Here is a 15,891-nt window from a genome sequence, read left to right on the forward strand (position 1 = left end):
CTATCTATCTATCTATCTATCTATCTATCTATCTATCTATCTATCTATCTATCTATCTATCTATTTCCATCCATCCCTATCTATCTATCTATCTATTTCCATCCATCCCTATCTATCTATCTATCTATCTATCTATCTATCTATCTATCTATCTATCTATCTATCTCATCCATCCATCCCTATCTATCTATCTATCTATCTCATTCATCTATCCATCCAACCATATCTACCTACCTACCTACCTACCTCTATTCATCTATCCATCCATATCTCTCTATCTCTCTATATCTCTCTCTCTCTCTCTCTCTCTCTCTCTATCTATCTATCTATCTATCTATCTATCTATCTATCCATCCATCCATCCATCCATCCAATACATCTATCATCTATCTTCTGCTTTCAAAAGCAGGCTTCCAGGGAGAATACAGAAAGTGTATTAGACCGATATTGTATTTTCTTTGCTTAATTGTGGTGAGCCACCCAGTCACAGAGAGTTAGGTGGCATGTAAGTTTTAAAAAATATTATTATGAGTTTAATCATATCCTCTTCCTTCTCCTCCCCTCCCCTCCCCCTACTCCACAAACCCCACTCCCTTCTATCACTGATGGTGTTACCCAGTTGGGTCATGAAACGTTTGCAAGAAAACTGCCAAGTGCAGAGAGCACCAAGAACCCCACAGTCCCCCTCCTCCTCCTCCTCCTCCTCCTCCCCCTCCCATTCCTCTCCTTCTCCCTCCTCTCCACAAACCTCACTCACTTCTAGCATTGATGAGGTTACCTAGTTGGGTCATGAAACGTCTCCAAGAAAACAACCAAGTGCAGAGAGCACCAAGGACCCCACAATTCACCCCTGAGTTACATTCTCTTCTATTAGCACTACCTAACTGGGGGAGGGGTCTTTCCTGCTTTCCGCCCAGCCCCTTCCTTCTCGTCAGACATAGAATTCTGGATGTCTAAGGAGCATCTGCAAGGGGTGGGTCAAAAATACCCAGAAGGGGGACACAAGTATGGAATCAACGCCCAGTTACCCATTTTGAGGTCTGGCACAAGATCTACTGGCCTTTTGGTGGACCCCAAAGAAGAAGACGGCCCTGTTATTAGACTTGGGGATCTCTTGAAGGCTTGGAGCTGGTGAGATGGTTCTCATCTACCGGCTGGTCCTCTCCCACCTTCTATGTTTCATGGTTAATGGCCAACTGCTTTTTTTAAAAAAAAATTCATTTCTTTTACTGGTTTTTCTTTTATAAGTGTTTTGTTTTTTGTAAACCTGGTGAGCGGCCCAGAGGCCACACACGTTGAGATGGTGCTTGTATATATTGAACAAACACAGAAAAAAGCCCACAATTGGGACGTTTTGGGTGGCCTCTGATTCTGGACTTCTCCATGTCCTCTTAAACCTTGAACCAGTCTCCTCGATGTCCTCTTAAACCTTGAAATCTCCTGCATTATTATGCTCCTTGAGGAAACAATGGTTGGTAAGCACAATAAGACACCTGGACAGGAAGCTCTTGAGATATAACATCTCCACCAACTTTCCCCTCTGGAGCCAAAGGACAAGGGCCAGAAGGTTGAGTTGGATGTCTTGGCTCACTTGTTGAGATCCATCAAGGTCAAGATTGGGGAACCCTTCTTGGGGGGGGTCTTCAAACATGGCCACTTTAAGACTTGTGGACTTCAACTTGGTCTTCAAACATGGCCACTTTAAGACTTGTGGACTTCAACTCCCAGAATTGAAACTTGGCCACTTTAAGACCTGTGGACTTCAACTTGGTCTTCAAACATAGCCACTTTAAGACTTGTGGACTTCAACTTGGTCTTCAAACATAGCCACTTTAAGACTTGTGGACTTCAACTTGGTCTTCAAACATGGCCACTTTAAGACTTGTGGACTTCCAGAATTGAAACTTGGCCACTTGAAGACTTGTGGACTTCAACTTGGTCTTCAAACTTGGCCACTTGAAGACTTGTGGACTTCAACTTGGTCTTCAAACTTGGCCACTTGAAGACTTGTGGACTTCAACTCCCAATTTGTAGACTTCAACTCTCAGAATTACCCAGCCAGCATGGCTGGCTAGGGAATTCTGGGAGTTGAAGTCCACAAGTCTTCAAGTGGCCAAGTTTGAAGACCAAGTTGAAGTCCACAAGTCTTCAAGTGGCCAAGTTTGAAGACCAAGTTGAAGGACCCCTGGGTTAGGCTTCCAACTTTGACCCAATCGTCCACATGCTCCAGGCTCATGGAGCTACACAACTCCCATCTCCCAAGGCCACCTCGAAGGACAACACAAAAGAGGGGGGGGGGAAAGATACCTTCTTAGCGCCCGTCAACGCTGCTTTCTGGAGCTTGCTGTAACAATACTTGGCGTAAGTGCTTACCGCCACCCCTACAAGAGAGAAGGGAGGAAGGAGAGAGGAAGAGAAAGAGAGAAAGAGAAAAAAAAGTCAGAGCAAAGTCAATTCATGAGTTGCCACCCCCACAGGAAGAGGCTAAGAAGAGAGACCCAAGCAGCTGACTGAGAAGAAGCCACGCAACCAGAGAGGTGTCCTGTGTGAGAGGTCCCACATCCCAAAGGTGCTTCTTCAAGAGGTAACTGGACTTCCTTGTTTTTCTTTGAAGACGTTTCCCTTCTCATCCAAGAAGCTTCTTCTACTCTGGATAGATGATGGAAGACAGAAGGATTTATACTCCTTGCAGTCAGCTGGTCATTTGCATCCTTTTAGAGAGTCGTTGAGGCCACTTGGAGGTTTATCTATGTCTTCGGGGTCACCTGAGTGGTGCAAATGGGTGTGGAGCCTTCTCTGTGTTGTAGACTGGAGACAGATGATGCCGTATCCCTCAACCTCTGTTGAGAAAGGGCTGTTCAATTTGGACACAGATGGCCTCTTTGACCCCTCTGTCAAACCAGCTGTCCAGAATGTGGACTTGGATAAACCTCCAAGTGGCCTCAACGACTCTCCCAAAGGATGCAAATTACCGGCTGTCCGCAAGGAGTATAAATCCTTCCATTCCCCCACCATCCCGTCAGAGCCGAAGAAGCTTCTTGGAGGAGAAACGAAAAGTCTTCAAAGACAAACAGGAGGAAGTCCAGTGGCCTCCTGAAAAATCAACCATGGGGCAACCATGAGCTGGAGGACAGTAGACAAGAGGTCCCAGGGCAAGCAGACCTTCTTCCCATCTGTCTTGAGCATCTTCCTGACGTCCCTACTCAAGAAGGACTCCTGTGGGGCTGAGACGCTGTTCGGAGAAGCTCCCATCCTAGCATCTTTCTCTGGAGTCCCATCAAGTCAACCCTTGGCCAACTCTTCCTTCTTCTTCTGCCTGCTCCTCAGTGGCCACGAACTTCAAATCCAGGAGAATTACGGCTAACCCTCAGGGACCAAAGCGAAGGGATGATCAGCCTTGGCCCGGAGATGACCTCCAAGCCACGAGGAACACCTGCTCCATTACCCAATGGTCGACAGGTAGTCCTTGACTTATGACCACAATCGGACCCGACGTTTCCGTCAGTAAGGGAGAACATTTGCTAAGCGAGTTTTGCCCCATTTTTAAGATCTTCGTCGCCACCGTCGGGAAGTGAACGGATGAAATGGTTAAGTTACGTCACACGGTCGTTAAGCGAAACGGGCTTGCCCGGTGACTTCGCTTCTCAGACGGTCACGAAAGGGGATCACGTGACCCCTCCCCCGGGACGCTGCAACCGTCGTAAGTACGAGTCAGTCGCCCAGCGTCTGAATTTTGATCCGGTGAGCGCAGGGAGGCTTGCAACGGCCGCAAGGGTGAAAAATGGATTGAAAGATTGCTTTTCCCAATCCCGTTGGCACTGCAAATGGTCACTAACTGGGGCGAGTCCAGGACTGCCCGTAGTTTCAACAGTTCATTTAGTGACCATTCGCAATAACAACGACGTGGGAAAAAAAGGAGCGTATGACCATTTTTCAGCCTTAACGACCGTTGCAACATCCCCGTGCTCACCTGGTCAAAATTCAATCCATCACTCGATTAACAACCGTCTTGTTTAGCAACGGAAGTTCCAGTCCCAGTCGAGTTCGTAAGTCGAAGACTATTTGTGACTCATTTAACAACTTCTTCGCTTCGTGATGATCATTCCAGTTCCAATTATGGTCATTAATTCGAGGACTGCCTGCGACTCACTGAACTGCCTTGCTTAGTGACCAAAGTTCCAGTCCCAATCATGGTCATAAGTCAAAGACTGTGACTCACTTAACAACTGCTTCGCTTAGTGAAGGTCATTCCAGTTCCAATTGTGGTCGTTACGTCGAGGATGTCCTGCGACTCACTTAACAACTGCTTCGCTCAGGGACAGTCTTTTCAGTTCCAATTGTGGTCATTAAGTCGAGGACTGCCTGCGACTCGCTGAACAACTGTCTTGCTTAGTGATGGAAGTTCCAATCCCAATTAAAGTCGTAAGTCAAGGACTACCTGTGACTCCCTGAACAACTGCCTCGCTTACTGATGGGAATCCTCGCCTCAATCGTGATCATAAGACAAGGATTACCTCTACTCGGATTGCAAAATTGGTACCCCCGTTGGACGGCTACCAGCAGAGGCGGTGCCAAGCCGCACAACACACTCAGCACAGGCAGTCCTAATCTTACAACAGTTCCCTTAGCAACCGTTCAAAGTTACAACGGCGTGGAAAAAAGCGACTTACGACCATTTTTTTTTCACAGTTATGACCTTTGCAGACTCCCGCATGGTCACACGATCCACGCTGGGCAGCTGGTTCCTACTTACGACCGTTGCTGGGTCCCGGGGTCATGTGACCTCCTGATAAGCAGTCAATGGCGAAGCTAGATTCACTTAACAACCAGGTTATTAACTGATCAGTGATTCATTTTAACGACCGTGGAGAGAAAAATCGTCAATTGGGGCAAAACTCACTTAACAAATGTCTCACATAATGGCAGATATTGGGGGGGCTCCATTGTGGTCGTAAAGTCGAGGACTGCCTGGTAGTCAGCTGATTCCGATTCCTCACCTCCCTAACTGTGGTTTAACTTAACCTAACTGCGATTAATTTAACCCCTTCCCCAGATCGGCACCACGAGGTGGGGGCCCAGGAGGAGAACACGTGCGTTTGTGTGTCCGCGCAGAGACACACCAGCGAGCGTGCCTTTGGTCCTCATTTCCTTCCTCCCGGTTGCAATTTACTATTTATAGGCTACGCATGGTTAGCTTTAACCTTGATTTGCCTTGGGATAGACGTTGCGTGGAGGGAAACACACACACACACACACACCCCCCAAGCAGCTACGTTTAGCAGGTGCGACCGAAGTTTAATAAATGCACTTTTAGGCTGCAGCCTTTCGGCTTGCCTCAAAATATTCAAATCGGCCCTTGGTTTATGGGGAAGCAGGAAGCTCCGGGATGTGGGTCCAGGTAGGTCAAAAAAGTCAGCATTTTTTTTTTTTTTTTTTTTTTTGATCCTCCCTCCCTTTCTTCCATGCACCTGACATGCACAGCTTTCCAGGACAAAAAAAAAAAACAAAAACCGGAGATTATAGGCGAAAATTATGCTTTTTGCTCATCCCCCCCCCCCCCCCTTTTGCATCAGTTGTGAAACGGGTCTTGTCTGGAAAGGGCAGGTTACATCCTTGTCACAGTTAACGTCCTGCACCAATCCTGGGCAATGAATGACAACCCAGGAGAGAGTTTGTCTGCAACCCCACCTTTACAAACACTCCTTATAAGGCTGGCTGTTGTGATTGCTCGCCAGCCGGTGGACCCGGCAGCTGAGTCCGAGGACTCAGAGGAGGAGGAAGAAGGCTTGGATGACATCAGAGTCGGAGGAAGGCTCTGAGGCGTTCCTTTCTTTGTGACAAAGAAACTACTTTAATGTTGAATTTATTAACTGCAGCGAGGTTACTAGTAGGCTCATATTGGAAGAAAGATTCGTCGCCTACTTTGGAAGAATGGAGATTTAAACTTTCTAACTTTGCAGAAATGGCAAAAATTTCTGCTTATCTGAAGGATCATACACAAGAAAGATATATTATTGCATGGAGAAGATGGATAGATTATATTCAGAAAAAGTATGGGACTACAAAGTTTCATTTACTTTATGAGTAAATTTTATAGCAACTGTTGTAGAGATTTGTTTATATGACAACTTAAGGGGACTTAAAGGTTAAGTATGAAGTTTTCTTTTCTTTTTTCTTTTCCTTTTTTTTATTATTGTTAACTTTCTTATTAATAACTCTGTACTCTGCTCTGGGAAGCGAGCGGGGGAGGGCTGAGGGTGGGTGGGTGGGTGAGTGGGTGGGTAACGATAATATAGACACGGTAAACGCTTGGGCATTTCCCCTATGCTGCCTTCATGTGTGTGAGAGGGATGAGAGGGGAGGAAGGAGCAGGGAGGAAGTAGGATGGTTAGAGGAGAAGGGGAGGGGAAGAGAGTAGGAGGGGAGGAGAGAAAGAGGAGGGAAGTAGGGAAGGTACTAGAGAGGGTGGACGCGGCCTGGGGGGAATGGGCAGGTGGTACCAATGGTTAGGAATTTATTTTATCTTGTCAATTGAATTGTATTTTGTATGAATAAATGGAAAATAAAAAACTTTTTAATAAAAAAAAAAAAGAAGGCTCTGAGGAGCTCCAAGACTTACAGTCGGACGAGGAGCCCGGCCCCTCTACTCACGCTCAGGCTGAGATACAGCTGTATGGGGAGTCTGAGTTGGACAGTGATGAAGAACAGCTGGGACAAATCCCGGATGCACGAATGCGCAGGCAAGAGAAGTGTGCCAGGTGGGCACTGGGTGGGCATGGCTGTGGTGGTCATGGCAGACTGGGTGGGTGTGGCCAAGGTAGGCGTGGTCACCTCAATGTTGCTCGTGGGGAGGGATGCCTGTGGGGGCTGGGCAGGGTTGGGGGAGGTCCAGGGGGTCTCTGGCAGGTGGGGCGGTGGGCAGGAGGCTCGTCCTGCAGGGTGAGGCGAGGCGAGGCGAGGCAGGGCAGGGGTGCCATTGTCGCAGGGCAAGGCGAGGCAGGGGCGGGGCAGCTGCTGCCTGAACCCATCGGCCCCCGCACACAGAGGCCAGCGAGCACATGGGGGCTGACAGCATCTGTCAGCAGCCACAGCCTGCTGGCCCCTCAACTGGTGCACTCTGGAGCTCCGCAGACCGCTGCTAGCAGTTCAGAGAAGCTGCTTCTGAGCCGGACAGAGGGCCGACAGCTGAGGAGGCGATGCAGTGGGTCGTGCCCAGGAAAAGAAGAGCCTGCGAGGCCAAGAGGGATGGGACGGGGGGGGGAGGGAAACCAGCCATGCTGGGATGCATCCGGCCATGTGGGACCTCAGCAAGTTAGCGGGCGGCTGGTTGAAGAGGGACAGTTGCCATCTCCGGAGTATGGCACACGTGCCCACAGAGAGGGCTCTGAGTGCCGCCTCTGGCACGCATGCCATAGGTTCGCCACCACTGGAGTAGGGCAAAGGGATGCAATGGGGCGGCTCCAAAGGCAAAGGAGATGGCATTAGGAAGCCACGTCTGGGCTGCATAATAAAAGGGAAGGTGTGGGAGGTGCTACTGGCCAAAGGCAACCGTTCGTGTTGAGGAATTGAGTTTCTGTGAACTGTGTTTTGTTTGCCTTGGACATTGACTTAGGTCTGTGAATAATAAAAGGGGGATTGTTGATTTTTTCCTGCGGTTCCAGCCTACTTGTTGGAAGCAGGGTTTCTCCATGGGAGCTGAACAAGGACTCACGTAGGCTGGGACAGAACACTGGCAGAGAAAAAAAAAACCCAGAACACAGGTAGTCCTCGAATTAACGACCACAGGTGAGGCCAAAACCTCTGTGGCTGATCAAGATGGCTGTTCTATCCCAGCCTATTGCCATCCTTGTTAAAGGCACAAGGACCAAACCCCTGTTGATAAAATAGGCTGGAGACTTTAAAACAAAACAAACCCCTTTTAATATGGGTGACAAACCTGCCAAATAGTCCAAAACACAAACAGCAAAACTCAAGTCCAAAGGAAGGAAATAGTCCACAGGAAACACGATGCAAACAGAAGAGTAGTCACAAGCAAGACGAATGGACCAGGATCCAAAGAAGTACTTTACAAATGGTTGCCTTCAGCACCCAGCACCACCCACACCTCCTCTTTTTATACAGCAGTCGCAAGGCGTTGCCTCTCAGTGCCTTCTCCTTTTGCCCTGGAGTTGTCGCATTGACTGCTGCTGATTTACTCTCGCTAATTGACGACGTGTGCGAGCATCGATTAGCATGTCCATCAGGTGTGAGTCCTCTGACTCATTCTCCTCACACAGCTGAGCTTCATCAGGACCACGACTGGAGGGCCCAGGCTCTGCATCAAACCGTGAGTCCTGTAATTCATCAGAGCCTCCCTCTGCCCCTGATGGCCCTTCAAATGCCTCCTCCACAGATTTCTCAGACTCTGCTGTTGGGAGCACAGGCTGGCACGGAATCACAACAATGGCTGTGACGCATCCTTCCATGACCTGGCTTGTTAAGTGAATTGCTGTGGGGATTCAGACAGAGACCCCAGTTGTTAAGTGAAGCGGCTTCCCCACTGACTTGGTTCGCTTGAAGGCCGCAAAACAACTGTGGCAAAGGGGGGGGGAGTGTCGTAAAATGTGGCAAAACTCACTGAGCAACTTAGCAATGGAAATTTGGGGCCCGATTGTGTTCGTTAAGTTGAGCAATATCTGTATTTTGGTGACTAGCTCTACTTCCGGACCCAACAGCAGCTGATTGGGCCAAAGCAGAAGAGAAAACCCCAAATACTCAATGCTACAGATATCTAGGGGGGGGTGTGCGTGTGTGTATGTGCACAAGCATGCCATGGTGATGTCACACACATCATGTCGCCATTGCACAAAGGACAGAGATTCTATACTCGGCGACATTTGTGCATTGATTCAATTCTTATGCTCTGCCCGTTAGGACAATGGAAGATTCGAACGCAACTCGGAAGGGCGTTGAACCTTGCACAACCCCTCTTCAATTCCTTCAAACACGCTGGCCTTCTTCTAGCATCTGTTCAGAGCTTGCAAATATAGCTAGCACTGATGATGTTCCCTAGTTGGGTCATGAAATGTTGGCAAAAAAACAACCAAGCTCAGAAAACATAAAAGACCCAAGCTTATCCCCTTCTAGCACTGATGATGTTCCCTAGTTGGGTCATGAAACGTTGGCCAAAAAACAACCAAGCTCAAAAAGCACCCAGCACCCAACCTCCCTCTCTTCAAACACTGATGATGTTCCCTAGTTGGGTCATAAGACGTCTGCAAGAAAACATCCAAGCTCAGAGAGCACCCAGGGACTCATAGGAAGAGAGAGAGAGAGATCTTCTCATCCAGGATGCTCAAGTGATGCATCTCTTGTTGAGGTAGCCTAGAGTTGAGACATCTTATGAAGCCACCACCACCACCACCACCCTCCATGGACCTTCTCAGATATAGAAAGAGATGATCACACATGGTGTGACATCACTGTGACTTCTACAGGACCCCAGTGGCTTCAACTCTGATCCATAGCAGAAAGGAGATACCATTGTTAAGCCTGGTCTGTTTCTTACCTGACAGATGGTGGACTGGGCCCTGGGAGATTGTCTTCTGGCCGGGATACCCAACCTTTGACCAGGCAGGTGGACACTCAGACTTTGCCCCCACCCTCCTCTTTACACCCCAGGTGCCCTTTGCAAGCGCTCTCCACCTCTGCTTTCTGTCTGTAGGGTTCTCTTCATCGGAGGTCTCCAACCGTGGCCACTTTAAGACTTGTGGACTTCAACTCCCAGAATTCCTCAGCCAGCATTCTGAGGAATTCTGGGAGTTGACGTTCACATAGTCTTAAAGTGGTCAAGTCTGGAGACCCCTGGTCAAGATGACTGCCATCAGTTGGATCATGCATTTCAAATTTTACCAGTTATAATATGGCTTGGTTTCATAAATCAGGGGTCTCCAACCTTGGTGACTTGTGGACTTCAACTCCCAGAATTCCCCAGCCAGCATTCTGAGGAATTCTGGGAGTTGACGTTCACATAGTCTTAAAGTGGTCATGTTTGAAGATCCCTGGTCAGAATGACTTTACCAGTCACACTATGGCTTGGGTTCCATAAATCAGGGGACTCCAACCTGATTTATGGAACCCAACTTGTGGACTTCAACTCCCAGAATTCCCCAGCCAGCATTCTGAGGAATTCTGGGAGTTGATGTTCACATAGTCTTAAAGTGGTCAAGTTTGGAGACCCCTGGTCAAGATGACTGCCATCAGCTGGGTCGTGCATATCAAACTTTGCCAGTCATAATATGGTTTGGGCTCCATAAATCAGGGGTCCTCAACCTTGACCACTTTAAGACTAGTGGACTTCAACTCCCAGAATTCCTCAGCCAGCTTGGCTGGCTGAGGAATTCTGGGAGTTGAGGTCCACCAGTCTTAAAGTGGCCACGGTTGGGGACCCTTGCCAGAAGTAACTTTTATCATGCAGTCAAATCCTGCATTTGGATTAGAGTAGTGGTTCTCAACCTGTGGGTCGGGACCCCACCTGGGGTCGAACGACCATTTCACGGGGGTCGCCAAACAACACAGTCCGCCATTTTTTTCCCCTTTTCCTTGGCTGTGCTACTCCCTTTTATTCTATTGGCTTTTGAAAGCCAATAGAATAGACTCTCTTGAATAGAGTCTAATTCTATTGGCTTTCCAAAGCCAATAGGAATTGTCCAGGCTGTCTCTGCCCTGCTGAGCCTGCCAAAAGCCCCAGTCTGCAAACAGTGCTGCACCAGTTGAGTAGTCCTCGACTTACGACCGGTTGAGTAGTCCTCGGCTTATGACCAGTTGGGGGGTCATGGCATTAAAAAGGTTGAGAACCACTGGGCTAGAGGTTCACGGCGCGCAGCCATGTCGCACGTGAACCTACATCATAGGTAGGTTTGGCGTGACGCAGATGATGGACAAATGGAAGGAGGTCGCCCCCCCCCTCCCCCCGCTTCCTGGATAGGAAAACTGCAATTCCCTTTTTCAATCCTCAGCCCCCACATCCCCCTCCCCAAGTGAGGTGGTACATGCTTGCAAACAGTAACCTGTGGCACAGCCAGCCTTGACCATGAGCAAAAGGGGAACCTTGGAAGATTAGATTGAGGTCAGCAGGTGCTGGGGAAAATGTGAACAGCAGTGGGTTCCCCCCCCCCAAAAAAAATCAGGATCCAGAGGAGCACCCCCAAATTAGCAACTAGGAGAAGAAGGAAGCCGTGTTAGATGGAGCAGAGGCCAAGAAGGTGCAGAAAAGGGGGGAGATGTTGACTAGACTAAGGAGAAGAAGCTGCTAAAGGAGAACTTGGGAGCTCAAGGCCCTACCATCGTGGTCTTCAACATAAGGTTTGGGTTTTTTTCTCAATTTGGACTTCTTCTTACTCTTTCTCTCCAGGAGCTCTTTAATGTGTTGAGTAACTGAGGAACAAAGAGAAGGGTGAGGGTGACGGGGTGGAAGGACAAAGGCAGAAAGGGTGGTGGGGGCAGGGCGCATTTCCAACCTTCATCCCCTCAAAAACGTTCTTCAGAAGGTCCTGGGCCTCCTCCATCATTGGCCAGGTGATCCAGGAAGGAGAAGGAACTTGCCCTGGGACGCCAAGCCCCAGAGTAGCCACCATGAAATAGGTTTTGATTTTCAATTAAAACAACAACAACAACAACAACAGTTCGTCAAGGGCAGGAAAACGCAACTCGGAAATATTTCCTTTGGAGTCCGTTTGGGGTCTATCGCCAGCCTATCACAGGTAGTCCTTGGCTTAACAACAGTTTATTTAGCAACCAATCTATGGAGAGTCTCAGCCGTCCAGGTCACCCTTGTCCCAAAGGTGTTTTTTTTTTTTCAGGAGGCAACTGGACTTTCTTGTTAATAGAGTAGAGTAGAGTAGAGTAGAGTAGAGTAGAGTAGAGTAGAGTAGAGTAGAGTAGAGTAGGAATAGGAATAGAATAGAATAGAATAAAAATATATAGAATAGAATAGAATAATGATAAAAATAGAATAATGATAACAGAACAGAATAGAATAGAACAGAATAATTAAATTAGAATAGAATAGAATTAAGGAATAGAATAGAATAGAATAGAATAGAATAGAATAGAATAGAATAGAATAGAGCACAGCAGAGTAGAGTAGAATAAAAATATAGAATAGAATAGGAATAGAATAGAATAGAATAAAAATATAGAATAGAATAGAATAAAAATATATAGAATAGAATAGAATAGAATAATGATAAAAATAGAATAATGATAACAAAACAGAATAGAACAGAATAATTAGATTAGAATAGAATAGAATAGAATAAGGCATAGAATAGAATAGAATAGAATAGAATAGAATAGAATAGAATAGAATGGAATGGAATGGAATAGAATAGAATAGAATAGAATAATGGTAAGAATAGAATAGAATAGAGCTGGAAGGGACCTTGGAGGTCTTCTAGTCCAGCCCCCTGCTCAAGCAGGAGAATCTATACCAGTAATGGTGAATCTTTTAGGGTCCGAGTGCCCAAAAACTGGCCCTGCCCCTGCTCCACCCCCCTGCCCGGCCCCCGCTCTGCCCCCCATCCCCTGCCCCACCTGCCCACAGGACCACTCACGGCCTCCAGGGCCCGCCGCTGATCGCTCAGGCAGCTTAGCAGCACCATGGCGGCCACACCCTCTGCCCGCGCCCCGCAGCATCAACTATGCGTGATGGGGTGTGAGGGCAGAGTCTTGTCTACACTGCCTGGCTGCCATGTCCCTGGCTGCGCTGCTCCGTGTGGGCCACGCTCAAGAGCGACTCTCCTTCAGGGGGGCTGCTGGAGAGGAGGGGGTCGCGGGGGGAGGCGAGGCTGGGGCGACGGCACGTGCCGCCTCTGGCACCTGTGCCCTAGGTTCGCCACCACTGATCTATACCATCTCAGACAAGTGACTGTCTAGCCTCTTCTTAAACATCTCCAGTGATGGAGCGCCCACGATTTCTGGAGGCAGGTTGTTACACTGGTTAATTGTTCTCACTGTCACGAAGTTTCTCCTTAGTTCTAGGTTGCTTCTCTCCTTGATGAGTTTCCATCCATTGCTTCTTGTCCTGCCTTCAGGTGCTTTGGAAAATAGCTTGACTCCCTCTTCTTTGGGGCAGCCCCTCAGATACTGGAAGACTGCTATCATGTCTCCCCTGTTTCTTCTTTGCTTTAGATTAGACATCTAAACATCCTGTCTCTGAAGATGTTTCGCTTCTCATCCAAGAAGCTTCTTCGGTTCTGGAAAAAGCTTCTTGGAGGAGGACTTCAGAACCGAAGAAGCTTCTGGGATGGGAAGCGAAATGTCTTCAAAGAAAAAACAAAAAGAGTCCAGTTGCCTTCTGGAAAAAAAACACCTTTGTGATTCGTCTGTTCAAAGTTACAAGGGCACTGAAAAAACACAACTTGTGATCCTTTTTCACACTTACGACCGTGGCAGCCATCCCCAGGGGTCACGTGATCAAAACCGCCACTTGGCAACTGATCACGTGACCCAGTGATCACATGATCCCCTTTTGCGACCATCAGAAAAGCAAAGTCAAAAGGGGAAGCCAGATCCACTTAACAACCATGTTCCTCACTTAACAGCGGCCGCGATTCACATAACAACCACATCAAGATAGGTCGTAAAATGGGGCAAAGCTGAGCAACAGAAAATTGGGCCTCAGTTGTGGTCATTGAAGTCGAGGACTACCTGTATGTTATCTTTCCTGGATCAATCACTGCCCAATCAAGGAGTGTGCAATGAACGCAGAGGATATCTGTCTGTCTGCCTGCCTGTCTGTCTGTCATCTTTCTCTCTCATCGATCTAGTCTATCTCTCTATCTAGCCTATTTATATATATCATCTATCTATCATTTATCTATCACCTATCTATCACCTGTCACAGGGGTCTTCAAACTTGGCCCTTTTACGACTTGTGGACTTCAACTCCCAGAATTCCTCAGCCAGGATGCCTGGCTGAGGAATTCTGGGAGTTGAAATCCACAAGTTATGAAAGGGCCAAGTTTGAAGACTTTTGGTCTATTATATCTGTCTGTCTGCCTGCCTGTCTGTCTGTCATCTTTCTCTCTCATCCATCTAGTCTATCTCTCTATCTAGCCTATTTATATATATATCATCTATCTATCATTTATCAATCACCTATCACAAGGGTCTTCAAATTTGGCCCTTTTGTGATTTGTGGACTTCAACTCCCAGAATTCCTCAGCCAGCATGCCTGGCTGAGGAATTCTGGGAGTTGAAGTCCTCAAGTCATGAAAGGGCCAAGTCTGAAGACCTTTGGTCTATTATATCTGTCTGTCTGTCTGTTTATCTGTCTGTCTGTCATCTATCATCTTTCTCTCTCATCCATCTACTCTATCTCTCTATCTAGCCTATTTATCTCTATCATCTATCTATCATTTATCTGTCACCTATCTATCACCTATCACAAGGGTCTTCAAACTTGGCCCTTTTATGACTTGTGGACTTCAACTCCCAGAATTTCTCAGCCAGCGTGCCTGGTGGTCGGTCTCCTTACCTTCTTGTCATGTCAGGACAGATGTTAGATAACTGCTGTTTTTATAAGGTCTCCATCAAGCAAAAACCTGGACAAAGTGATAAGCATGCAGAATACAATATAGCAGAGTTGGAAGGGACCTTGGAGGTCTTCTAGTCCAACCACCTCCTCAAGCAGGCGACCCTAGATTAACATTCAGGACAAATGGCTGTCCAATCACTTCTTGAAAACCTCCAGCGATGGAGCACCTGCAACGTCTGGAGGCAAGTCGTTCCACTGATCAATTGTTCTCCCTGTCTGGATCTCTCCTCAATTAGTTTCCATCGGTTACTTCTTGTCCTGCCCTCAGGTGCTTTGGAGAATAGGTGGACCCCCCCTCTTCTCTGAGAGAACCCCTTGAATATTGGAAGTCTGCTCTCATGTCACCCCTCGTCCTTCTCTCCAATGGCTAGACATACCTAGTTCCCTCAATTGTTCATCATATGCAGGGGTCTTCAAATGTGGCCCTTTTATGACTTCTGGACTTCCAGCTCCCAGAATTTCTCAGCCAGCGTGCCAGGCACGCTGGCTGGGGAATTCTGGGAGTTGAAGTCCACAAATCATACAAGGGCCAAGTTTGAAGACCCCTGATCATATGGGTTAACCTCCAGACCATTATCATCTGAGTCGTTCTTCTTTGGACTCTTTCTACGGTCTCAACATCTCAACATGGATCTTCTAGTAGTCCAACCCCCTGCTCAAGCAGGAGACACTATATCAATTTCAGACAAATGGTTGTCCAATCTCTTCTTGAAAACCTCCAGGGATGGAGCACCCACAACGGCAAGCCGTTCCACAGGGTTAATTGTCCTCACTGTTAGGAAGTTTCTCCTTAATTCCAGGTTGCTTCTCTCCTTGGTCAGTTTCCAACCATTGTTTCTTGTCCTGCATTCAGGAGCTTTGGAAAATAGCTTGACTCCCTCCTCAAATACTGGAAGACTGTTCCCCCCCCCCCTCCGTCCTTCTTGTCTCTAGACTGGCCATACCCACAACGGCAAGCCGTTCCACAGGGTTAATTGTCCTCACTGTTAGGAAGTTTCTCCTTAATTCTAGGTTGCGTATACCTAGTTTCTGCAACCATTCATCGCACGATGTGCCTCCAGTCCTGTAATCATCTTTGTAACTCTTTCTAGACTACAAAGGGGTCCTGTTGTCCAACCTCTGAGGAAGCTGAGCACCACCCTGAGGGCCACCATTTTCGTCCCCCTGAATTGCTGAGATCCGTTCTTGTGGGAGAAACAAGATACTCCATTCAGGAGCAGGTCGCAGCTGACAACTCAGCCCTCCTTGTGCAACTCCAACCATCCATGTGGAAGAGGCAGGGGGAGGGAGAGGAGAGGTCCAGTAGCTTGAGT

General features: G+C 47.8%; 1 protein-coding gene across 3 annotated transcripts in view; it reads right to left on the bottom strand.

Annotated features, from left to right (window-relative positions):
* Positions 1 to 15,891, bottom strand: part of ARHGAP39 (Rho GTPase activating protein 39) — a 142,645-nt gene that overhangs the window by 14,220 nt on the left and 112,534 nt on the right. The window contains exons 6-7 of one of the 3 annotated variants that reach the window (XM_039364908.1): positions 11,323 to 11,415; positions 2,308 to 2,381 (exon numbers count right to left, since the gene is read on the bottom strand). The exons of 1 other annotated variant lie outside the window; for it this stretch is intronic. In XM_039364908.1, the coding sequence (XP_039220842.1) occupies positions 2,308 to 2,381; positions 11,323 to 11,415 (167 nt within the window). The remainder of the gene's footprint in view (positions 1 to 2,307; positions 2,382 to 11,322; positions 11,416 to 15,891) is intronic. One more of the 3 variants, XM_039364909.1, reaches the window with a different exon arrangement.

This window comes from Crotalus tigris, unplaced genomic scaffold, assembly GCF_016545835.1.
Source record: "Crotalus tigris isolate CLP2741 ecotype Arizona unplaced genomic scaffold, ASM1654583v1 scf7180000019926.259901, whole genome shotgun sequence".
Lineage (NCBI taxonomy): Eukaryota > Metazoa > Chordata > Lepidosauria > Squamata > Viperidae > Crotalus > Crotalus tigris.